Source organism: Malurus melanocephalus, unplaced genomic scaffold (genome assembly GCF_030028575.1).
Source record: "Malurus melanocephalus ecotype Western Australia unplaced genomic scaffold, MMel_1.1 scaffold_187, whole genome shotgun sequence".
NCBI lineage: Eukaryota > Metazoa > Chordata > Aves > Passeriformes > Maluridae > Malurus > Malurus melanocephalus.
In genome coordinates this window covers 806,142-832,112 of record NW_026623419.1, presented here as the reverse complement: position 1 = coordinate 832,112, position 25,971 = coordinate 806,142, and the positions used below count along the sequence as shown (strand labels likewise).

The 25,971-nt window shown below is 41.0% G+C and overlaps 2 protein-coding genes across 5 annotated transcripts in view; both read right to left on the bottom strand.

Annotated features, from left to right (window-relative positions):
• The window catches only part of TNFRSF11A (TNF receptor superfamily member 11a), a 30,867-nt gene extending 25,901 nt beyond the window's left edge, over window positions 1-4,966 (bottom strand). For both annotated transcript variants that reach the window (XM_057373128.1, XM_057373129.1), the window contains exon 1: window positions 4,649-4,966. In XM_057373128.1, the coding sequence (XP_057229111.1) occupies window positions 4,649-4,708 (60 nt within the window). In that variant the 5' untranslated portion in view covers window positions 4,709-4,966. The remainder of the gene's footprint in view (window positions 1-4,648) is intronic.
• A 7,605-nt stretch (window positions 4,967-12,571) lies between these two features.
• The window catches only part of RELCH (RAB11 binding and LisH domain, coiled-coil and HEAT repeat containing), an 84,848-nt gene continuing 71,448 nt past the window's right edge, over window positions 12,572-25,971 (bottom strand). For 2 of the 3 annotated variants that reach the window (XM_057373126.1, XM_057373125.1), the window contains exons 24-29: window positions 25,697-25,760; window positions 24,017-24,155; window positions 23,552-23,668; window positions 22,459-22,547; window positions 18,481-18,551; window positions 12,572-14,372 (exon numbers count right to left, since the gene is read on the bottom strand). In XM_057373126.1, the coding sequence (XP_057229109.1) occupies window positions 14,252-14,372; window positions 18,481-18,551; window positions 22,459-22,547; window positions 23,552-23,668; window positions 24,017-24,155; window positions 25,697-25,760 (601 nt within the window). In that variant the 3' untranslated portion in view covers window positions 12,572-14,251. Of the gene's footprint in view, window positions 14,373-18,480; window positions 18,552-22,458; window positions 22,548-23,551; window positions 23,669-24,016; window positions 24,156-25,696; window positions 25,761-25,971 lie in introns of those variants that run through there. The other variant, XM_057373127.1, reaches the window with a different exon arrangement.

The window sequence follows — 25,971 nt, the reverse complement described above, 5'->3', positions numbered from 1 at the left end:
CAGACAAGGAAAAGTCAGGAAACTTGCATTTCCCCAGTGCTGAAGCATCACACCAAGTCGTGCTCTCTCGGGGCAGACACAACAGCAGGCTGCCCTGAGTGCCAGCGCAGCCGGCAGAGCCCAACTCCCACCTTGTGACTTCCAGACATGGCTGCGTGTGGAGCTTTTCTTCTCCTACATGAACTTTGGACCATTTTCAAAGACGAGTAAGTCATAAAAAGGGGCAAGTTCTTGCAGGCAGGCTATTGTGTCGCACAGACCAAGGCCTACTCAAGTCCAGAGTGCAACCTGGTTAAACATCACTTAATTTTTATCTTGCATTTATAACACACAAACATTTGCCTTTGCATTTTCCCTCAGCAAATAATGAGCCATTCTTAGAGCAGCTGCTTCTCCGTGCAAGCAACACCAACCAAGGCATCCTTAAAAACAGGGGTGTGTGTCTGCAGCGGAAGCCAGTACCGCSTGACAAGTTGCATTTCCATGGAAAGGAAGGGGACAGTCCATGCAAGGAGCACAGCTGCAGCTGATGAACCAGCCATCTCCATTTCCCTCCTGTCCCCACTGTTCCCTGTGTAAGCTCAAGCAGCTCACAAAGCCACCACCTCCTCCAAGTGCCCAGCAGCCTGTGCAGTCCCTGGCAGCACAGGGCATAGGATGGAGGGAGATCTGGATTCTGTGGTCACAGCATGTGGTGGCAGAAACCCTCCTGGACCTGGTCACCACAAAGACTTCCTGGAGACCTGKTTGTACAGAGAGGAAGTGGGCAGGGAGAGCCAGGAGGACAGCCTTGCAGCAAGCGTTACCTTTTCCTTGCATCTATGTATGTACCTACTACAGGAGAGCGTTTCACCACTTTAACTTCAAGGGACAGATGGATAAACATTGCAAAGTGACTCAAATATGATTCCACTAAGTAGTGTTAAGGTATAAATGTTACAGGGCACCACTCTGAGGTTTCCATGATTTTCTATGCTGTAGTTACATATACATCCCTTTTATCATCTGTATTGGTTCTTGCCCAGCTGTCAAATTAAATCCCACTTTTCTGAGCTTGAGCAAAATAAACAGTAATGGGCAATAGAAAAAAAAAAAAAGATCCTTAGGGAACGCAGTTAATTTGACCTGGTTTTTTTTGGTTTTTTTTTCTTCTGGCACAGTGTGAAGAATGCCCTGTGCCCTAAATGACACTGGTGAGAACCCTCGAGATGTCTGATAACCTTTGAATTCCACCGACTTGTGAAATGTGGCAAAGGTTTGTTTTGGTCCTGTTAGTGAGAAAGAAGAAATTACATCAGGCAGATGATGCTTAACATGAAAACAGAAGTGGGACAGGTTTTTTAAATTGTGGGTTGATGTAGTTTTACATAAATTATGTTCTGTTTATATGAGGTACTGCAAGATTTTTCACAGGTTCTGGGGGAAACTGCAAAACAATTAAAGACTTGCTAGTGTCCCTCACAGGAACCATTCCTGCAAAGGGAGTTTTGACAAGTGAACTATTGAATTACAGCAGTTTTGAAGCCCATGCTGTAAACGACAGAATTAATCTAGGTGTTTAGATAAGATACTGCAGAAGTTTTGCTCTTCTGAATGATTCCTTTGGCTCTGATCGGAGCAGGAATAATGGACCAGGAGAGCCCATGATGTAACACCGTATAGTCACTGTCACACTCTTTTGTCCCCACTCTCATCACACAGACTGTATACTTTAGGAAGTTAAAAGAAAAAGATATATTTTAGCCAAAACATTTCTATATTGCTAAGAATTCCAGAAGCTTGCCAGGAGGAAACTTTCCCTATAAAGCCAATGCTACAGAGTAGTGGAAGAGCCCATCGCATGCCACAAAAGGGGAAAAGAGTCTGTGGTGCAACTGGTTTACTGCACACTTGCACATGCACATTTTCAGAGACTTGGACTCCCATTTGACAATAACACTGATGCTCTTTAGTGGTGTTAAGCAAGGAAAGGGATATGACTATTCCGTGCAAAGAAGCTGGGCAGGTCATGTCTCAGAGAGCAAAACACCTCCRACAGGCGCCCAAAACGAAACACTTGGAAAGATCATCTTGTGGCTAAAGCACAAGACAAGTAGAGCTCAGCTCTGCTCCCTGAAGTTCTGCTCCACGCTCGGTGTGTGACCTAGAGCAAGTCACGAATTCTCTATTCCCATTTCCTCTTTGGTGAAAATGATGACAATGATGATGTCTATTCTCAGCAGCATTCTGAGTGAGTACGCAATAACTTACATCTCCAAATGTTTCTCATTCTTTGCAGGAAATATATTGCAAATATCACTGTTCAAGCACTATTTCACCCTATGATTAAGTCTAAACTAACACAAGTGCATTAGAAAAACCTCAGTGCTCCCACAGGTATTCTGCCATTTGTTCCATCAGAAAGCATTGTTCTTATAARAAACCACTGTTCAAGCCAGTCAAACAAAGGAAAAACTGAAAGGCTGACCCAGAGCAGCACCTCTCTAAGCTTGTCTTGCTTTCACATTCTTGACTTGTAGGTTCTTCTCACTCTTGAAGGCAGAATACTGAATTAATGGGCTCTTTGGCAAATTATGGCTTATCCTTATCTTTACACTACAACTCTCCTGGAGCTTCCCATAATTTTGTGCTGCTACKTGTCCAAAGCAATGGCTATGGAAAATTGCATCCTACACAAACACTTACAGACTCAGAATTAAGCACGTGTTGGATGCAGTGGAAAGACTGTACACATCAGCCCAAAATAAATACAAGTTCCTTGTTTTCTGTCCTGTGAAAAGCTATGAATCAAGAGGTGAGAAATAACGAGGCACTCTGGCTCCTACTTCAGGGTACCTGAAACATGCTGTGAACTATACCATGGAAATCTGAATTTCCAAAGTTTGGTCAAAAGCTGAGACAATGAGGATAGTCCAAAGGGAAAAACYGTACTAAACCCAAATGGCTCCAGAAGGAAGCAGACGTGCAACTGTTAGTGACCTGAAGTAAAGGTACGAAGAGCATTGAGGTCTGCTCTTCCTGCTGCATTGATCAGTCCTGAACACCAAGGCAGCAAAAAAGAGAGACACTGAGGATATCGAGGAGCAGGACAAACCACCTGAAAGCTGTGATGTAAAAGTCARTTTTGAAATTTGCAGGCTCATGCATGTACATATGGAGGACACCTGGAAAGCAGCAATTTGAGAGAAGCCTGAGAGTGAGGGTGGACAAAACAAAACGTATGTTTTAGAGRGGAAAAAAAGGCCTGTGTGGTTTTAGGCAACATATTTAGGACCAGGGATCCAGAGGAAAGGCTCTCAGGATTGTGTGGTCAGACATTAAATTGTAAGCTGTAAGACAGCAGAGGGTTTTTTGTTTTGGTTTGGGTTTTTTATCTTTTTTTTTTTTTTTTTCTTGAAGCTGCACCTTGCTCTCAGGGAACCCAGCCATGGCCTGGTTACAGCACCATGTTGAGGGAAGCACTTAAAGTTACATAACTTAACAAGAATAATGAGACACAGAGAAATACCAGAAGCTCAGATGAAAGAAATACAAATGGTAGTGGGGATGCCATACATTGATTAAAGGAGGAAATAAAGTATAAATAAAGGGCAGCATGKGATTTGTAAATCCCACCAGTCTAGAAGGGTCTAGATAACCAGAAGGGAGAGGGATAATTTTTATGCTGTAYAATTTGGAAAAGTAAAGCAAGGTTCTGCAGATGTAAACCACTGGAGGAAACGCAATACACGCCATTCAAAAGGCTCAGCGAGAGCYGGCTGTAGAAAATGGTCTTTCCGACAGCAGGGGAAGACTGGCCACGATCCCGAGTGTAACACACTGACCATCAGCCACCTGGCATCGCACAGAACTGCACCAGGGCACGCTGTGTTTGCAAACAACCGCAGAGCCAAACCTCGCTCCGATCTTCCCCCGCCAGAGGAAAGGGCTGCCCTTTGGGGCAGCTGACCGGGCACCGGGTTGGGCTCCTGGCTCTGTCGTGAGCAGCACAGCAGCCTCCTCCAAGCGAGTTATGCGGCCGCTCCGAGCCTCAGCCTCCCACTCGTGGGCCCGGGGTCACAAGGCCGTCCCATATCCCGGAGCCGCTCGGGGGCTGCCACACGTGGGATGGCGCGATGGCCATTGCGTGAGGGGACCCATCCCGGCGGGGGCGGCTGGAAGGCTCAATCCGGGCTGCGAAAGCCCCGCGTCCCACGCCTGAGGGACAAGTGTGCTCACGCTCTCTCGAATAAATCTCTTCGGTAGGGTGGAGTCTGCCTTATTTTTACTCTACATGCAAATTATATCCCTCAACAACCTCACTGCAAATATTTTCTGGTTTCTCACACCCTGCCCTGGGCAGAAGCAGGCTGTTTTCCGTGCAGATCCTCTGGCTTCCTTTGCAACTTTGGGTTTGGACTACTTTGATTTTACAGAAGCGAGAGAAGCTTGTGAGTTGCTGGGATAAAAAACAAAACCAAAAGCCAAACCAGAGCGGGGGGTAAGGCAGGCGAAGCCGCTGTGCTCAGCCCCGCTCCGGCAGTGCCGGGATCCGCGGGATGCGGCGGGCTCCGAGCTCGCCGATCCCCCCGAGCAGCGGGACGAGCAGACCAACCCTGCGGGAGGGATGCGACTCCCGGCTCCCCCCTCCGCCCGCTCCCAGCCTTACCTGTTTGCCAGCGGCAGCGAGGCACAGGAGAAGGAGCCAGCAGCCTGACGGGACGGGCATGTCTGGGTGTCCGTCTCTGCCTCCTCCCGTGGCTCCTTTTCCTGCCACCGAAGGGAAACTAGATCCTTCCAGCCAAGCCCCCGYGCCCCGGCAGCGCAGCGAGGCACATTTGAGCTGACTACTTCTCTTTCTTCCTTTCCTTCCTCTCAGCTACACGAGGGGAGAAGAGAGAACAAGAAGAAGAGAAAGAAAAAAAATAAAAAAAAAAGGGCGCCTGGCTGCAGTTCCCACACCATTTCCTCAGACTTGACATGCAGGGCTTTTTTTTTTCCTGGCTTCTTGTCCCTCCCTTTCCTTTCTCCACCCCCTTTTACAAGAAGTTTAGTCACCATGCCCACGTCCCCCCTCCTGCCGGTGGGGATTGCATTCCCGGTCCCAGTCCTTCTCGTCAGGGCCGTGCATCCACCTGCCCCCCGGCTCTGCCTTCCCTATCCAACCCCCAGCACCTTCCCTCGCTGTCATCTGTGCTGGAATTGCTGCCTTCTCCTCACCACCCCTGCCTATCGCCTGTCACTGTCAGAGGACATCTTGGGCCTCAGGCAGCCTCCCATCTCGTCCCCATCCGCCCTGGTGCGGCTCCCAGCCCTGAGGAAAGCCTCCTTCCCGTCCCTTCCCAAGGCCTGTCCCCTCTCTATGCCTGTGCGACATGTGGGTGGCAGCCTCGCCCTTCTGGCACAGCTCGAGGTCCCCGTCCCTTCCCCCTCGGCGAACTTTTAGCTGATGCCGGGAGCCGGCGGATGGGATTGCTGCCAAGAGGGGAAGAAAAGCGGAAGATGTGCTTTGGGATCTCTCCCAAACCACTCCACGCCGAGCACAGGGCCGGTCCCTGCGACCCGGCTCGGAACGGGCCTCTTGACCTCCCAAAGAGCCTCCGCGGCCACCACGGGCAGCCCTGCACTGCCTGGAAAAGAGCGGCAGCAGCTGGGGACAGGCCCGGCACGGCCCGCGATGTCCCTGTCKCACACAGGGACAGGAATCCTCTGTGCTGCGGCAGGACGGGGCAGGGCTGTTTACACAGCCTGAGGATCCAGCAGAGCTGCCCCTGTGGATACAAAACCCGCCCTGTGCGCACACGCTGAGAAATAAGTTTGGGAGCATGTTTCTGACTGAGGCAAAGAAGGAAGTTGTTCTTTCACTTATGTATTTAGATTTAACCCCTGACCAGGAATAAAACTAGAGTTTCGCTATGTTTTCAAATAAATAAACTCATTCAAACACAAAAGATGAAGTGAGTATTAAATCTCATCCTTCCTCGGTGGTGCTGTTTGATTTCTGGTCACAGGAATGATACACTCAGGACAGAAAGTGCTGCTGAGTTTCTTCCCGGTAGCTAAGGGAGGGCCTGCCTATRCAGCAAAATGAAGCTATGACCTTCACCTCTACATAGTTTCCAGGGGCTGTAAAGCCTTTTTAATCTGCCTAAAATTCCTTTCGATGCTTGACACCCCCAATGTTCCCAGCAAGCACTGGGCCCTGTCTGATGTGTGCTGAAGCAGGTCCTGGTGTCCTCATTCCCCTGCCTGGTCTCTGACACCACRTAGCTGTTTGGGCACTGGTGACCCCTGTGTGTGTTTGATGCTCCACAGCGGGCTGTGGTTCAAAACAGCCCTGCATGATGTGCCTGGCTTTGGGGCTGCTCCTGCTGCCCTCACTCTTCTGGAGGTGACTGGGCAAGGGTCATGCTGACAGCTTTCAGCAAGCCATCGAGCTTGCAATTGCAATGTCAGAGCCCTGTCACCCTGCCTGAGGAGTCAGGGTCTCACCACACTCAGGCTGGACAGGCTGCTGGTGCCAAACAGAACTCAGTTTGGAATGAGGGGTAGGAGGGATGCCCACCACACTCAGCTTGCCTGGTAATGTGACATGTGGGAATGGTGTGTGCCTGGCTACTGGCAGTGGTGTTAGTCCTGGTTGGTCCTGGAGGGAGCCCGCTGAGAGGGAGGGACAGTGCCGGGAGGAGATCCCTCTGCCAGAGCCTTGTCCACACACTGCCAAAAACATGCAGCCCTGTGCCAGCCAGGATGTTTTAAAATGTTTGTGTTTATAGTACAAGGAAATGTTTCTTTTTAAACAGAACAGTCTGTTAAGTCTCTTCCCCTTTTCACATTTAGCACAACACCGAGGCTATAGGCTGTGTTTATTTACCAGCTGCTCATTCTAACTACAGATTTACAAGAACAAACTCACACTCTCATGAGCCGTTCAATGTGTTATCAACTTGCTCTGAATGTGTCAAACGAAGGGTTTGAAGGCTTTGAGTAAAGCCAAGGCCTGTGCAGCTCAGGGAAGCTCCAGACCGTTCAGTCTTGCACATCAGCTTGATTACTTTTGCATTCTAACCCCTGATCCTGTCTGTATTTCTTGTTTGGGCTGAAATTTCTTTCATTTTCTACCACTATGTGAAAACAGCCTTTTTTGAAAGCTCAGACATTTTCCTCTGAGTTAAATTTTATGTTTCCGAGCCAAAACCCACAGAAGCCACTACTGGGTGCTTTACAGTCTCAATTATGGATTGCAGTTGTTAGAAACKAAAATGTGAATGCTATAAAATATGAACCAGACAACATGTAGCACTGTCAATTCTTTCACACTTACCACATAYATCATTTTATGTAGCACAAGTAAAACCTAAAAATTTATACTAAAACTGGTTTGTTAGCCTGTTCTAGACTTTTTTTCTATTACAGAACTTCTTTTTTTTTTTTTCAGCTACCTTTGCAAAGCACCTGTTTTGAAAAAAACAAAATGCTTGAAATATTAAGGTTTCAAACTTAATGGTGACATTTGGATGCCTCTTGTTTCTGTTCACCACTAAGGCATGCAAGTCTAAAGTGAGCTAGCCTTTGGGAAGTTTTTATTAGAGAGAAGGAAAACCCTGTACAGCCTTAGAGGTGTGAYAGAATGAAAGTACTACTTTGGATAATTTCAGGATCCCTTCTTTGGTGAATCCTGCCATGGAAAACAGACTKTGAGCCTGGCTGACCACTTAGCAGGGCTGCAGTCAGTATGGATGTCTTCTTATCTCCTTCCCAGAGAGAGRAAAGTGGGTATTACCTGCTAAATGCTATTCTAAAAGAAGAACATCAATGCAATACTGCAAGTTTTATAGCTGTGTGGAAATTAACTCCTTCAGCATCAGTGTAAAAACTCCTCTTTTACGGGAGCTTGGATAAATGGCAGCTAACTTTCAGCCAATGCCTGAATTTGTCTCCCATCTTTCCAAARCTTTCAACCCTAAAACCAAAGGTCTGGAATGGTTTGGTGGATACATCAGTTGAGTGGGCATCTGAGCAGCACCTGTACACTCATGTTCACATCCCCAGCTGTTCCTTCACTCTATCYGTGCTACTGAACTCCCCTTACCTGCACATGGACAAAAGTCCTTGTGATACCCCATTTCCTCAGGAAGGAGAACCAGGAGGCTCTGCATTAAATCCAAGTCTTCAAAATGATGTRATGGAAACTTGGGCAGAGAAGCAGYACTGAAAGGCACATGGTTGCACCTCAGGATATCTTTTCAYACGTGCATGAAGACTATGAAGGCATTCCCTTGCCTCTCATATGCTGTCGAGGGATAAACGATGATAAGAAAGGTTTTGATGGATTAAGATGGTATTTTTCTTTCATTAGGAAAAGGTTATTTGGYGTTTCAGACTGTGGACTAAATACAGGCTTTGTAAATATGAGCACCTGCCCMTCAGCAGGTGAGCAAGAAAGGCAGTGCAGTACCAAGTTAGAGCTCTAGGAAAGATCCCTCTAAATCAGGGGAATGCTCTGCAGGGCAGATGGGTCACAGTGCAGCTTCTGGAGTACCAGCAATCCATGCAGAGAGTCTGCCATGGGACCAGGGAAAAAGGCTGCCTTCAGCTGCCTCGTCACCTGCCACAGGGGGTACATATGGGGCCTYTCTACATGGCCCCATACGTACAGCTTTCTACATTGAGCTGGAGAAAAAAGGTAGAAAAGTATCTGTGCATTATAGCACAGGAGGCTCTGATTAAATTTGAGAACTCTAGCTATTAAAACAAATTCTTTTTAAAACACAGAAATCTATTCTTTACAAAAAAAAAAGCAAACCAAACCAACAAAAAACCCAACAAAAAGCAACACTCCCCCATAAAATCATGCTATCAACTTGAAACTGTTTTCTTCCTGTGAAGGGCAAGCTTCTATAGCATTCTATTGCCCAGTCTCCTTGAAATTTTCAAACACACAAATATTTCCCATGACAGAGCAACTATAATAAAGCTCCTTAGTCACACTGGTGTGGTTTACACAACACACCTTTTACAATCCCACAAAAATGTACCACTGCTAAATGCCTGTCCAAAAACCTCAAGTCTTCAGCATTCCAAAGAAGAACACTCCCAACCAGGCACCGCTACTACGTCAGATATTTGAAGTACGTGCAAGCAGACACTGAGCTGATAGGTTATCATCAGCCAATGTGGCAATAACTATGCCTGCATACTTCCGGAAGGAAATACAAAGTCATGGTGAATTTTTAACTTTGATGTTCACAGGATACCTGCTGACCTCCAAGACTKGAGTCATATATTCATCTTTGGGACAAGAGCAATATTGGCATGAAATGGGGAGCTTGCTCTGCCCAGAATTCTCCTCAAGGCCTGGAGATGAGTCTTTAAGGCTGGCAAACATCCACCAACATCTCAGCGAGGGACTGAGACACTAACTCGTTACAACACCCCATTACATCCCCATAGCCATATCTCACAGCACACTGATGACAATCTTAAACACCTTTAAAAACTCACCTGATTGAGATGATTCATACTTAGATCAATGGAGTGCATTCATCTGTCAGCAAGGGATCAGATGTAAATGAGCCCTTATTACCTATTAAACATTACAGCTGMGTCTTCCCTGCCACCACTTCCCCCTCTCCTTGCAGCATATTTAAAGGCAAGGTGCAAATGCCTGACAGAATGACCCACGTGATCTTACAAGGCACACGCTCTGCTATCACTTCAGCAGGACTCCACTATACTGCCTCCATCTCCTGAAGAAGCCTCTCAGGTGTTGGGAATTGGGAATAATCTCTSTGAAAGCACAGGACAAAGAGCAGCAGCACAAGGCCAGTTCAAATAGTTTTGGCAATGGCAATATTCAAATACACAGCAAACAGCTCTATTTACACACACACACTATTTAAATGAGAATAAACAGCCCTCTGCCTCTGTGGACAGCAAAGTCAGAGAGCAGAGTGCAGACCAGCCTGACATGGGGTGACTGAATGATGGTGGCGAGCACGTGCAGTCCCAGTGCTGGGAAAGGAACCAGACTGACCACTGCCATGGTGTTGGCCCTCAACACCAAGTAGTGAGTCACTATTTCAAGTCACTGACTTCTGCAGTAGAACCGCTCTTGCTCAGAAGTTTCTAGGAAATGGAAATCTTCAGTCTAAGGAAGTTTCTCACCAGACTGGAAGTGCAATGGATGTTCCAGTTCAGCACGTCAGTGCAGATGCCCTCAAAGACAGAGGCTGTTTACCACTGAATTGGCTGCTACTAAATCTGCAAGCAGCATAATCTTTTCCTATAGCTTACCTTATGGATGAAACCTAGCCAGCATTAAACCTACAGGCAGAACAGCTCAGAAATAGCTTCTCCAGAAAAATGATTACTCAATCATGGTTACTCATCTGCATTAGTTAACACACAATAAATCCAGCAGTTGCTGCTGACATCCAGCACCTCAGCAGCTTTATTCAACAACCACACTCCTCTGGGCTTTTGTTGACCAATTTCATAGTCTAAAACAAATTATCTACTAATGTTTTTGCTAGAAACATTAGCCCAACACACTCAGAAAACCACTGAACCAGTTTCCTCGAAGTCTTGTTGCCTTCAGTACTGTAATTTATCAGCACTTACATCTGATGCAGGAAATTCTGTGACTGCATCTCTGATTAGTGCCATGTCAATCAGTTTGCTGTATCAATACATCAGTGACTTTCTGCTCCATGAACCTGAGCTGGTTTTCCTCACTTAAATATCAACATCAGCAAGTTCCATATGGGAAAATACTTAAAACATTTTGAATGCATTATACCCACCTACATAAATGCACTAAAATGTAGAGCTATTGACTGCAGGAACAGAAAAATGCCACTKTCACAACAGAGAGAGTAGAAATATCCCACAAATCTGCTTTTCTTTATCTTTTTGAATCATCTTATCGTCCCTAAGTAGCAATGAATTCCCAGAATATATTACAAAAACTCTTTGTTCTTCACAACAGGTGTTTTTTTAATGGATGATTTTTAATCTTTCAATCCATCAGCTTCCTCACCTTCTCTAGCCCCAAATGCATTCAAATACTGCTGTTAGTTCTCCTAACCAGAATATACTTTCATGTACAGTAAAAGCAACATKTTTTTTCCATCTTGGTGTGGAAGGGGAGTGGGAAGAGACTGACAGAAGACTGATCAACTTTTCTTAAGGAGCTCCCTTTATTCACCTTCATTAAAAGATACAAAAAGAGCAATTTGCCTAATTTATAGTTTTAGAAAACAATCTCTTTCAGAACAAAATATAGGCATAACACCAGTTAGCCTTATGCTTAATATACAGAAAACATATTCAGGAAGCCAGGTACCTTCAGCCCACAAATCACTTTTGCTGAAGAACATGAGTCARTATTTTAAATATACTAAGATTTTCTCTCATATTTTACTAGGGTCAGCATGAGACCATCAACATTTAAAGCAAACAAGTTGAAGTTCAGGCAATGCTAATAAAGCAAATATCTACTTTTTTTTTTTTTTTTTCAGAATCCTTACTTAGGCAAAGCCATAAGCAATTGAAGACAATCCTTTGAGGATGAACTGCTTTCTTTTAACAAAACATTTTCTCCCAAAAGGTTCACTAATTTTGAAAAATAACACGAAGCAGGGGGAAAAGTTAATTTAAAATGTTCTGGTAATTCTTCTCATTAAATAGGTTTCTCTTTTCTTTTCCAGTCCTGAATGCTACACTACCATAGTTAAGAGGGATAATCAAGAAAAAACCAAATATCCCCAAACCCTGCACAGAACAACTTCTCGCAATCTTCTTGAAAATCTCAATATCTGAAAACTAATTAACACTTGGAAAAACTCCTGCAACCAACATATACCAACAGAGACATGAAATTTAGGAGACAAAGCTACTGAGAACAACCTGCCTTTTCAGTTTGCTGCTACACAGTAATTTTTTCACTGCAGTAGTTAAAATGCTGKTTTTTTTCTGGGATCCTCACTCAAATTCCTACAACTGCTGTGAAGTAGAACCCTGACTAGTGAAAGCTGTACTTTGCTAGGAGTCGGAGAGATGGGACCGAGTTGGGTAAAGATGCTACCTTTATATTAATAAACTAAAGAGTCTCATCCCACTTTCTCCACAGTTGAATTGCTGTCAGTTCTTTGGCTCATGCCAATTCACAGCTTTTCCAAACACTGGATGAAGTTCAGGTTAGGTGAGCAGGCACTGTCACAGGCGCTGCCCTGCTTTGGCAAATAGAAGCTTAACCACAGACCTCTCATTTCAATCTCATGACTACAAAGCTGTCTCTGGCATGGCAACTGCTGGAGAAATCAGAAAAGAGAAGGAGTAARAAAAAAAACAAAACAAAACTGTGGCATAGGAGACACAGGAGAGGAGGAGAACCTGCATGAAAATGGCAGTAAAGCCATTTGTCTAGAAGCCAAGCACCCAGAGAAAGGAACTTGAGCAAGTTCAGCCTACCACCTGCTATGTGAAAATATTTAAGGCTAAAGAATTTCTGTGCATTAGACCTCTCTCCTGTAAAAGCTCTTTTGATGCAATGATCTTTTCCAGAGAAGGGCAGAAGTAACAAGACAAGGCAGGTATACAAAACTTTTTATTGACAACAGAACAAAAGAGAGGAACGTCACCACTTGCCATTCCTCAGGAATGTCTCCATTTCACAGTCAGTCTGCTAAAAGTATATTTTCATGGTAACAAGCAACATGAAGGCATGGAGCTGTCTGTAACCTCCGGAAAAATGTTTGATCAGTGCAGTGTAAGGGGACCGACAGTGCACACGGGAGCAGCAGGCCCTGTCACAGCACGAACGTGGCAGGCAACAGCGTATGCAGAGCCAACAGGCACAGACATGGAGCAGTCAGAAGCCTCAAGTCATCTCCACTATTTCCATCTAAGGGCAATACCCGACGGGCTATTCCASCCAGATTCTGTTTCAGGAGTGAATATTTATTCCCTCACTACTTTTGCTTTCCCTGTCCTCAAAGATGTCCATATTTCCAGCTGAATGGTACCGTATCAGAGAATGCCTGAGCTTTTATATTTTGCTACCTCATACCAGTTCATGCATGCACTTGAGTTTACTTTCAGAAGCTTACATTGACATAAAGAGGGGGGGGAAAAGTGCTGCATAAGAAGAGAAGGATTTAGTTGTTAATGCTTCCTTGCTAACAAAAATATTTGGTAGTTGTTGAATATATTCCTTGTAATGTCATTTTCAAAAAGCATGTAGGCAGTCTACTTAACATTTTAAAGAAATTGCACATCAAACGTAACATAATTTCAAATACTCCAAAATTAAACTTGAACCAAAATTCAATCTAAACAACAAAATATCTTAGTTTTAGTTTTCACAGTACACAGAACTGCACACTGAGTGCAAGAWGAAAGCAGTCTCTCTCCTGCATAAGGTTTCCTCTGCCTGCAGAACTGTACTGGGGACCCTGTGTAGTACCTTATACATATATTAATGTTTATTAATTTATCACGTTTTGTTTTTACTTTAATGGATGTGCCTGTGGATCTGTAGACTTGTAAAGTGCTTTAAAATAAAACAAAAATCCCAAAAAAAGAAAAAAATCCCTCAAAAAAACATAGAGATGTGAGAATTTTATCTGAAGGACTTTGTACAGCATTTACAATGTCAGCATAAAGCATCTGAAACATGAGCATTCCCTGCAGACTGATGCAGTGCAAGCAGTCTCATACATTAGATACTGCAATTCCTCTGGATTCAAGATGCACAATACTTACAAAAACAACCCTAGAAGCACAGACAAATGCTGGTGGCTCTTCCTCTTCTTTTTAGAAACATAATTAAAAAATCTGCATTACTCTCTCATAATTTAAATACATAAGTAATCTCCACTTTTATTACTTCATGACAATGACTTCAAATTTACATTATTTTAAGTACCGTCAGAATAGCTCCATGTATAATACAGATATTTGCTGATATCCTGTCAGAAAATAAAAAACCAAAACCTTCCACTATATAAAAAAAATGCTGGAAAGACAAGAACACAGAACAGGGACTTGGTACAGACTATGATTTCAGTTTTTATATCAACCACAGTTAACCCAAAAATTAACAGATACACAGCGATATTCAAAAGCAGTGCAAATATCTTTGGAGGTTAGAATAAAATTATACTACAAGAACATAAGACAGAAGAAATTAAAAGGCAAGTACTTCAAGTACAGGAACCAGTCTCTGTGAGGTCCACCTTAGTGTTAGCTGGGAGTTCCTTTTCCCACCTTACTTCTTCCTCTGGAACACATTAGCCAACATTGCACCTGATGTAGTCAGCTGGCCCATTTTGTTCAAAAAYTTGGTCTTTGTATCTTCACTCACCAGGCTCGCTGCAATCGACATCGAGCTGAAAAGGAAAACATTTAGTGGCATAAGACTACAAATTAAGAAGAACATTATGGTGTTGTTTTATTTATCAAGCAACTAAATCATCTTTGTGTTTTAGAGGTGTCAATAAAGATCAATCTGCAAAGAAGAACTGAAAAACCATCACTACCTAGTCCAAATATACATTCTTAAGTTGATTATAATGTGCTCACAGTGCCTGTGAAAATGGTAAAATATTTTTGCATACACTAGTTTTTAGTACCTTTGGATGTCATCACATTAATATTTGTTACCTATTTGGGAATTGCTCTAGTGACCAAATATCTCCGTGAAAGACTGGCTTTGCATTCTCACCAGAAACTTCAATCCTTGTGTTTACCTAGTGTATTACTATCAACAGGATTTGTTCAGAGACTTTTCTAGCCCAAGTATCCTGCCCCCAACAGTGACCATTAGCAGATGTGTAGAGAAGAGCAAAAGCAAGTTATATACAAAACAGTGACCTCTGTCCTTAATTTTCAACTCTTATTTTCCAACTACTTCCAGCTGAGCAGAGTTTAAAATTGGTGTGGATTGCCAACCTAGTAACTCTTGATAAACCTTGACTTTGTATTACTTGATCAGCTTTCCTTTGATCTCCTTATAAATTTCTTGTAAATCCCACCCTGAAACCCACTGGGTCAGCCCCTCACTGGGTCAGGAGCTTCTCCTCCTTCTGGTTGTTGWGAATGTGGCCCCTACTAACTGTGCTTGGATGTTCCTACTTGAGACATTCTGTATAGGACAGCAGAGAGAGGCCACAGGTTTACCACAAACTGGACTGGAAGGAGCAATCCAATCAATGCCAAAGCTACAAGATGCCACAGCTTTGAACAACATGTTAAGACACTATCCCAATGCTGTGAAATTAACAGATTTAAATTTTTTTAATTAACAACATACCAGTGAGCTCAACTTCACATATAACTGTTTAGTATAGCAGGAGCAATAGTATCTCAATACAGAGCAAACGTACAATAGCAGGAGTATTTATAAATATTCCACATTTCCCATATTTGTAGTCAAAATGGAAAACATTTTTCAACATTAGAAAGGACAATTTTAGAAAACATAACCAAATAAATTCTCCCTTGTGAACTCAGTGAGGACTCTTAATTTCAAAATTGTAGCTAAGACCACAAAATCTGTTTTACTGGCAAAGGCCACATTCCAGGAACTGCCTTTTCAGTCTGCAGAGTCATAAACAGTTCTGTCAGACACACTTGCATCAAGGCAGATTGAACTGAAGTTAACTCTGATTGTTTCAATGGATTTATTCAAAGGTAGAAGGGATGCAGCCAGTATGTTTTCCCATTTCATATCACAAAAAAACCCAGGTGCTTAGTGGTAATGATTCCTGCTTCTTTTAAAAGTACCTTAAAAACAAAAGGGAACCTTCTCACTAAAACTGTACTGTGGATTTACAGATAGTTTAATTATAAACTTTTAAAGTGAAATATTTATTTCAGGCACAATCACATGCCCACATATCTTTGGCTTGATTAAACATCTCCAGTCAAGTGATGAATAACATATTGCCAGCTAATAAAACTCAGCAGGTAAATTATTACTACCGTAAGATGGATGTCTTATGCAATTTCCTTTGAATTCATGATAAAGCAAGGGCATATAAATTATGGAAATAACAGTCTACACTCACTATCAGCTGATTAAAGACAAGAAGCTATCTCAGACCACGGTGTTTCCTAGAGCTGTGTGTAGCTATGAAAACTTCTTTGGGAAATACTGTACATTCCAAGCATTAGCAGCATTAAGAAAACAAAACTGCTCACTTCAGAAAAGAAAGCCTAGCAACCGGTGACAAACCTGCAGTTTTAAATAAACTGTGCTTTCATTATTCTAATGATGCTGAATAAGTCTGAGGAAATGTTGAACTGATTTTTGAAACAGTTTGGGGGGGATATTAACAACCTCATGTAAAAATTAAATATTAACAACTGCAGAGTCTAGAAGTTCATGTTTTCTGATACTGTGTTACTGTAAATAGAAACATAATCCATAGCATCCAACATTCTTAGAAGTTTAAATACACCCCCCAAATACTTCCATTACTATGCAAATTGAATATTTAAACACAGCAAAAAATAATATTAAATCAAATAATTTGAGTCATCTTTAATCAAAGAACCCAACAAAGCAATATTGTATCTTGTTTAAAACAATCCRTCCTATAGAAAAGTCCTTGCATTTGTTCGTTATTTAAAAATCCAAACCAAAACCCAACCTACAAACAAAAGTACTGTGTAAACATCAAATTTTTGCCTGGTGTCTAGATGAATTAGATGCTACACAGAGTTCTGCCTGTTTTATGGAGAAGCTCTAGGCCAAAACAGACATTCTTGGTGGGCAATTWATAACAATCAGTTTGTAAYGTAAGTTGTTACCCATGACTGAAATACTTTGTTTAACAAAAGTGGCTATCCAGTATTTAAAAATGCAAAGTTTAATCTTCTGAAAAAACTATTTCTTTGAYCCCATATTATTTGACAAACTTTTTCTAACAGTAAGGGGAAAAGTCAAGMTAAGAACATCTTTTGAAAGATTTTGCATCCATTTTGATTTCTGTGCATGCATTCCCATGTTGTTAACAAACCTCAGTAATTTATATCCCAGCTGCATTTAAATCCTTTGCCAAATATATATTTGTCACTGAAATTAGGAACTGAAATTAGCATGGCCCTTAGCAAGAAAAGGAGATATTTATGTATACGAAAAGGTCATTTGTTCAGTGGTAAAATATTTCTTGTTAATTTTGTACAGTACAGGACTGTAATCATAGACTGATTTTGAATAAGAGAGGGGAAGGCTAATTAAAGAATAAAGGAACACATTGCAAAGACTTATCCTTTTCAAATCTTACAGCTTTCAGCAGTTGCATTCTAAAAGAAAATAGACTAGATGTTGTATCASGTTTGCATTCATCTGTTTCTGCAATGGCTATATAGGACTAACTGTGATTTCCAAGTATTTACTACTAGCAAAGCCCGAAGTATTTTATTTGGTGCATGAGAGACTGACCCTTTTTCCACACTATGTTTCTTCTGTTCAATTCTTATACACCTTTCCTATTTTAGTCATTCTCAAACAGATGCTTCCTGGACTATATGGCCAAGCTCTTTCAAGAAGTAAATTCTATCAGTTTGTTACAGATAAGGAAGCATGGCATGAACAAGCTTCAGTAATTGTCTCAATTCCCATGGCAAAGCATTGGGATTGAGAAAAGATTCTCTTTTCAGATTCTCACACTCTTCCTGGCAGCACTGCTAAGGATTTATTAAGTTATATAATAATCCATGAGAAGTTACCGGCTAGCATACTATTCCAGGCAACAAGCAGGCAACAGAGCACATACAATTCATCATGACACTGAGCTTTCCRAATTTCCATGTCCAACGTGGCTCTGTTGGCTACTTTTGTTATCAGGAAGTGCACACATATGATACCATCTCTACCATGTGAAGCAAAGGGATGCCCATGCCCCATGTATTTGATGCCTCCCTGGAGAGCTGGGTTTACTCTGTTTGTGGAAAGGGTGTTTTACCAAAGTGCAACACAGGTGGCATTTTCCCAAAGTCAGCATACTTTCCTAAGCATGCTCACACAAGGGTCAGTGGGTACACTGGAGAAACTGTTCTGATGTGCACCAGTCAAATGCAATCTGGGCTGTCCCAGCCTGGAGCAGGCCATTCCCAGGACCAGAACAATTCCCTTGGTCTGCAGGCTGCCACCCGCGTGGGTGGCAAAGTGTCTGCCACATACATGCCCTAAGCACTTAGGCCAGGCACTCCCTGCTCTCTCAGATTCAGGACAGATATTTAAATACTGCTTTAAATGAATAAAAAATAAGAACAGAAAACCTCATTGCTATAAAAAAAATTTGTTGTCCTGTGCTTGAAATTGGAGACAGAAACAACCACAAGCTGTATTGAAGTTTCTAAAATTTGTTTTCAAATACAGCATATGTCAGTGCAGGCTTTCATGTCACAAACCTTGGAGACCATTATGGAATACACTCTGCAGAACATGACTCCGGAGGCACATAAAAAAAAGGGAAGTAGAAGTCTTACCCTTGCGGTTCTTGGACGGTCTTGTTTTCCACTTTCTGTTCACATTCTTTTATCATGGAGCTCAAAATAACCTAAGACACATAAGGAAGAGAGATACATGACATTTGACACTTTTCCTTTAACATTAACAGTTCTTATGAAATCTACTCTGCAATTAATTCTGACATTAGCAGAACTGTTTAAAATGTCACCCTGGTATTTTTTTCAGTTGCATTTGAGTTCCAGTTATCTGATAATGCCTTGTGGTTAGAAACAACAAAAATGTTCAAAATACCTTAAGGAAAAATAGGTTTTTCAAATAGTTACACAAGTTCAAGACTCCCTCCTGTTTCCCCAGGCTTTTAAAAATAGAGCTAAAGCAAACTCACTTCTGTGACATGAACATTATGCATGAAAGAAAAAGAAAGGAAAGAAATAAATGTGATGGCATCCTGAGACAACATCTTAATGAAAAGGCAGTGCTAAAGCCAACTTGATATCATTCCACTGTTGTCTTTCAGAGTTCCTATGAATCAGGGCTTTTTTCCTTTACTTAAGCCATTACAGTGTTAAAGGTTTCTGCAGAGTTTTTAAGGCTGAAAACATTTCCACAATGATATTTTTACATTTCTCCAAAAATAAAGGAATGCTTTCCWATAGTAGGCTTTAAAAAAACCCAAAACCATACAATTTATTAATGYGACTGGTAAATGCCTCCCTGCCCTGCTCACAACAATACTTTTATAACACATTAAAACAAAAGCATTTTAAGCACTCAGGCAAAAGAGTTAGAATGCAAAGTATGAAACTATAAATATTTATATACACACATATAAACACACTGCATAAATGGAAACTTCCTCTGTTCACAGCTCAGAAGAAGCCTAAATAATCTTTTGAGACACTAAACTTAAAATCKCAAACCTATAAGCAATTAAAATTAGTAGTGTCTTACCAAACCTGAACCGATACAGAAAAGGAAAAAAACCCTTTTCAATCTCTAAAACACAGATCAATCACTAATGGTTACTACCATCTGGTAACTATTTTAAAATGTATTTGTATACATTAAAATGTTGGTTTCTGTCAAGTCACTTTGGACATTTGCAGCACAACCATTAATTACACCGATGAGATGTGGCCTAATCTGCAGATCTGTGCCAGGGCTCACTCTGTTTCTCCAAAAGTACTACTTCAGCACTTGAAAAAAATTTAGGTAGCAGTTGTTACATACCCTTGAATGTTTCAGAGAGCAGCATTCAAACAGGACTACAACTCTTTCTGCTAAATTTGCTGTCCTTCATTTGCACAAAATGTTATGCARATACTTGATGTTCAATAGGACAGAGGTACAAGAGAAATACATTCAGAATTTCAGTGGGAAAGCAAGCTTTTTATCCTGTATCAAAAAGGCCATGGAATTTCTAAGCACAGTCACCACAAATTTTGTTACTTAGAATTTGTACCTGTGCACTGGAGCTTTTCTATAGTTTTGTACATCTATCTGAATCCTGATGTTCCAAATACCTACAATATGAAGTCTYKATCMAAGGGGAGAACAATTAATCAAGGAYCCAGRATCATTTCAATAGCAGGATGGAGTTACCATCCACTGCACATCTGCTTCTGGGAAGACTGTGTAACTGCTGGATGAAGTAGAGCAATTCTTCCCTCCTCCCCAAATTAATTTCTAAATTTCTACATTATGGCTTTGCACATAACTGCTCAGACTTATTCCCTTGGGTTCTCTTTCTTTGGTCCTAGGAGTGATTAGGAAATCATACCTCCTTAAAGAAAGATATTTTAGAGCAGTATAACTCTATATTTAGAGACACTTAAGAGACTTAGCATGCTCAAGTCTTATAAACAATACTGCAGTATATGGACTAAATATTTTCATCAAGTACTGACTCACTATCATGCAACTCAAAATTCAGTTATTTTGAAAATAGATAGAAGGCAAGTGGAAAACCAGGAAGAAGGGACCTGACATTGAACTAGAGATGATGGTCAAGTATCTGAATGTCTCCACAATGTGAAATGTTTCTTTCAAACATGAGAAGGTCCGACTCAAATGCCTAACTTACACTTTTCTTAATATGAAAGGAAAGAAAACAAGTATGAGGTATGAGTCATAAATGCTGCCTGACAGGACCACACAAGCCAATTCCACAATGTTACCCTTCCAAGAGGAGCATCAACTCTGTACTGACATTAGAGTCAATAGAGCGAAAGCTCTGTGATTTAGAGAATGTATGTTTGTGAAGTGATATGCCATTTGACTAATAAATAATACCATAGTGGCCAAAAAAATGAAAAAAAGGCTTAATTCTGTTYATGCAAATGTCTAATTTGAAACAGTAAATGGCATTWATGTCAGAAAACTTAATTTTAAGATAGAGGRCTTCCAGGACAGACACTAGAACTAACTGGACCTGAAATATCAGTATTTGTATTATTATCCCATTAGTGAAAGAAAACGAAACTTTTGCCTACTGCAGCTTTCAGATATATTCTTAAGGCTTCCCAAACCACAATCTATCTGCCAGCTCTCTCTGAACAGAGAATCTATCATTGCCACATCTCCAGTGCTGCCTGTGGTAAGAAAGTGCAATTGTGTTGTTTCTGACTGATGCCCAGGCCACTACTKTTCCTTCTGACTCAGCCTCCTGAAGTCAAATTCCTTCCTCTCAGGCTGAAAAGCGTCTCAAACAAAAACATACAGAAAATAAAAGATTGATACTCCAGGCTACTAGATGGAAAAAGTAACTGGAAGAAGAAACCTTGTTACCAAATATAAGAACTTTAGACTCCTAGAGAACACAATCATCTCAATTCAGTCACTTTTGCAAACACAARGAAAATAATTTTCTCATGTACACAGTCACTCATGAAAGTCCAGTTTTAACCTTCAAAGACTACAACAGTATTCCTCTGTACATTATGATTAAATCTTYCCCTCCATTCCTTGAAATGTTCATCCTGTTAAGATTTTCTCCAACATGCAACTAAATGACATCTTTTTTTTATCTGCTACTGACTTAACATCTGTGTGTTTCACTCTTTGTTAGTATTCGCCCTCTGCAAGTACTTACCAAGAGTGCATATGGCCAAGATTTGCAAATTGCTCAATTTGGCTTTTTCTGCTAACCTTTTTTGCTATTTTCTGTAAACTCCTCCTAGCAGAGAAGATCTTGTTTACTCCCATGTCCTGCCTACTTCTTTTAATCTGCTCTTTACAATTCACAGAATCAGTGGCTGAGGTTGGAAGGGACCTCTGGAGGTAATCTGGTCAAATATGGRGACTCAAGACCCCTTTGGACACTGTGTGTTACTGCTCAGTCACTCTCACAATAAAAAAAATCCCAACTCTGCCCATGGTCTCTGGCCATCACTGAGAAGAACCTGGCTCTGTCCTCTTTGGACCCTCTCTTCAGCTATTCATATGTACACTGATAAAATTCACCCAAGCCCTCTCTTCTCCAGGCCAAACAGTCCCAGTTCTCTCGCCTCTCCTCCAGCCCTTCACTGGACTTTCTCCAGTACTGGGGAGCCCAGAGTTGGACACAGTATTCCAGATAAGAAGTGTATCCCATGTACTTTAGGATTGTCTTTTCCCAACCCTTAACAATTTCTTTCCTGAATTCCACCAATTTTCAGAATTTCCTTGAATATATTGTAGCCATTGATTTCAGTGTATCCTTGKTTTACTTAACATGAAGATCATAAAAATATTTCCTTTTTCTTCAGTCTACAAAGATCTGCATGCATTTCTGACAGTYGAGTATTTGTCTGCAGAGGTCCTCAGTTTAGAAATACTTTTTACAAGATTTGACTGGTTTTGAAATCATGTGACCAATTTTTTAGCAAAATGCTCCTCAGTGCCATGTTTTGATACCCTTTATGAGCAGCTCTCAACTTCTAATTTTAAATGCCCTTACATTTTAACTTGTTCTGCAACCTACATCTCATACTCAATTGGTAAACATAGCTGCTCACCTCATGCTCCGGAGAGAGATGCTCCATGTCAATTCGTAAACACTTCAGTCCYGGTAAAAAGTGATTGACCATTAAATCCTCTGAAATAACTAAAACCCAGATGTTAAGGTATTATAAGGATTGCTTTCTGAAATKATAAAATTCTTTTTGTCCTCTGATAATGCTGTTCTACGGAACACAAGGACAGCAGGAAAAYGAAGAGAACAGAATTTGACACTTGATGACTAATAAAAAGGAAAAAAGRTCTTAAACATATTTAATATAATGTATTTAATACATCCATACAATTATTTTTTTTCTTGATTTACTGGTTAAGATCAATGGTTTCATTCTTGTAGCTTTCTTATTAAAGTATTTATCAGTTCCCCTGTTTAGGGTCTGGCTCAGATGGAGTTAATTTTTTGCACAGCAGCCCTCACAGTGCTGTGCTTTGCACTGGTACCTAGAAAGATGTTGGTAACACACYAGTGTTTTGGGTACTGCTGWGCAGGGCTRGCACAGCATTGGTGCTCTCACACAAYATTCMCCCCCAAAAGTAGCCTGGGGGTGKGCAAGATCTTGGGACGGGACACAGCCAGGAYAGTTGCCCCAAAGTAGCCAGAGGAATRTTCCATACCATATGATGGCTGCTCAGATATCAAAACTAAAACAAAGTAGGAAGGGGTGGCAGGATACAATTTGTTATTATGATGTTTGCCTTCTGGAGCGACTGCTACATGTGCAGAAGCCCTGCTTACTGGAAAATAGCTGGACATTGTTTGCTGATGGAAAGTAGAGAATAAATCTGCTGTTTTGCTTTGCTTCCATGCATGGYTTATGCTTTATTAAACTGCCTTTATTTTCACCCATGAGTTTTTCCTCCATCTGATTTTCTCCTCCACCCTCATCCCATCCTGCTGAGGAAGGGAGGGAGAGCAGCTTGGTGGGCACCTAGTCCAGCTAACCCATGATATTAATCTGAAAACCTCTTCCTTATGGTGAATAATCATGTTTTACACCACTGATTCAAAKACACACTTAATTATTGCTCAAATATTACAATTCTCTTACCAGCAGAGAAATAACAGCTAAACTTCCTCTAAAAAAAGGATACAACAACAGGAAAGAGCACTGTACGATTCAAACAGGTGGGTAGCAATATCCAGTCTCTTCGAATCAACAGACTGCTGGTTGTTGACCAAGGCTAACTTGTGCAAGTGTGGAATAACAACTGGAAAAGTAAATACAGGAATTAGTATTTGAAACTGCTTTCCACCGACTTGTTTAGCATTAAACAATTGCTATGTGGCAATTGCAGGCACCTGAAACTTCACACAACAGATTGAAATAAAAACTGCAAACAATTACTTTTGATGACCTTGCACATTTAATGGTTTGACTCAAACTTAAAATTAAAAGTTGTGGTAGCACCACCTAAAATGAAAAGGTACCTTGGAGTACCTTTCAAACAGTAACAGTTTACAGAAAAGAAAGAAAAAAACTCGTCAATAAAACCAGCACACCTATTAGCTTTTAGGCAGAGAGAGGAAGACTGTGTCTTCCCATGRATGCAACTTACATTCATCTCTAAATCTGGGTTCTGCATTAGGTCCAACTCTTCCAAATGTTTTTATGATTTCTGTATGTAAAGAATGTTGGTCTTGATACTGAGGRTCCTCCAGAAAAGATGCCAGCTGCATTTTTACTCTCTCCAGAAGCTTAAATATTCCCAGAGAAATTGAAAGAACAAGAAAGAATGAAAATGATAGAAATTGTTATGGTCAGTTCAGAGTATGTTTACAATCTTCCATATTTCAGATGTCAGATCTTGAACTTTCTTCTAATTTACAAATCACTTTCTAAGAGGATGTTTCAAACTCTTCAATGTACCAGAGTTTTAAAGATTGTTACCAGGATTCTAATCTGATCTATCTTTTAACAACAGACAGGTGATTCCATRTAGCTGATCTYRCCTCATGAGGTTTYTCTGAGTCTGGTATTCCCTTTTGCTACCTGCTATTACAGTTTCTCTCTTACTATTAATAACTACCTATTTAATTAGAACTTAATTAATGGGTTTTTTGCAATGTATCTCAATTAATAGACTGAAATTTTTTTTGCGGAGGACAGAGATGCAAAAGTAACCATCATAAAATAAATGGAATTTAAAAGTCTTCTACAACTAAAGGCTACAAAACTGAAAATAAGATTACATAAGTATTTAATTTGCAAGGTCGAAAAAATAACATTTTATGATACATTTTGGAAGGTGCTATCACCTCTGTACTTTAGGGCTTATTATAATTAGGGCAACAGATACAGTAATTTCTGTGTGGTAACAAAACAATATTCTTCCCAACTGATTATAGGCATGCATTCCAAGCTACAAAATTCTAACTTTTCCATCTCCAAGTACGTGTGAGTCATCACTGACTTGACTCACATTACTCACATTTCCTCAAACACATTCTTTTAGAATATGTTGAAATTACGGGAAGAATGCAAGCTCTGCAAAAACCTGCAAGGACTTAGAGAAGAAATTTGACTGCACAGTTGTTACATGAAACAAAATCCAGTGTGTCTACTGCTTACAGCAGAATCCTGAGTGTCTTCAGAATACTGATCTATTAGCATGGTATCACAATTTAAAAMACAAGGAGAAATTGCAACTCTACATTATCTTCAAGGAATACTTTGGTGATGTCACTGTATCTTTCAGTGTCATCTTGAACACCAAGGGCTAAACCTTCCAGCAGATATGACTGGGACTACAAGAGTCTTGCGCTCTTCTAAGGTATTTGGGAGCCAAGCAGGATATCCTAAAGCATATAAAATGATTCAGTATACTTATGTAAAGCTAACTGACCCCCACCACAATTTTTTGGTCACCATTTTAAAATGGAAGTATTTCATTTGGAAATAATGGAGTTAGATTTCACAACTGTACTGGAGAAGGTTTTAAATAACATTTTGAGCATGGGATTTCCCATCTTCTAGCACAGGCCTCCCCTCTACTTATCTGTCTCTGTTTGTTTATGTTTGGTTTGWAATTTAGAAGATGTTTTTATTAGTTATGAGGGTTGGTTTGTTTAAAAAAAAATAAAAACTCGGTTGCAAAACCRGAGAGCATTTTGGAAGAGAATTTGACAAAGAAAGAAATAATTTATGATTATTGCCCTTTCTTTTACTCTGGATTTATTAAAAAAAATCATCCACTTTTTATGCTACAAAAACAAYTGCATGACAACAGGTGTCTTACCTCTCTCTGAGTAACAGTTTCCATGATGGTCCCAAAAGCAGGAATTGTAGCAATCCTTACTGAACTACAATGGAAGAACCGAGTTTTTAAGATGTATTCAACACCAAGAACAGACTTGCTTAATGCAAAATTAAAAAAATTAGTACTTTTAAGTTACATTAGTTTCTAACAATGACCAAAAAAAAAAAAAAAAAAAAAAAAAAAAAAAANAAAAAAAAAAAAGCAGACCAGGAAAAGGACAGACAGGATTAACTCAAGGTCTCAATCTGAAACTC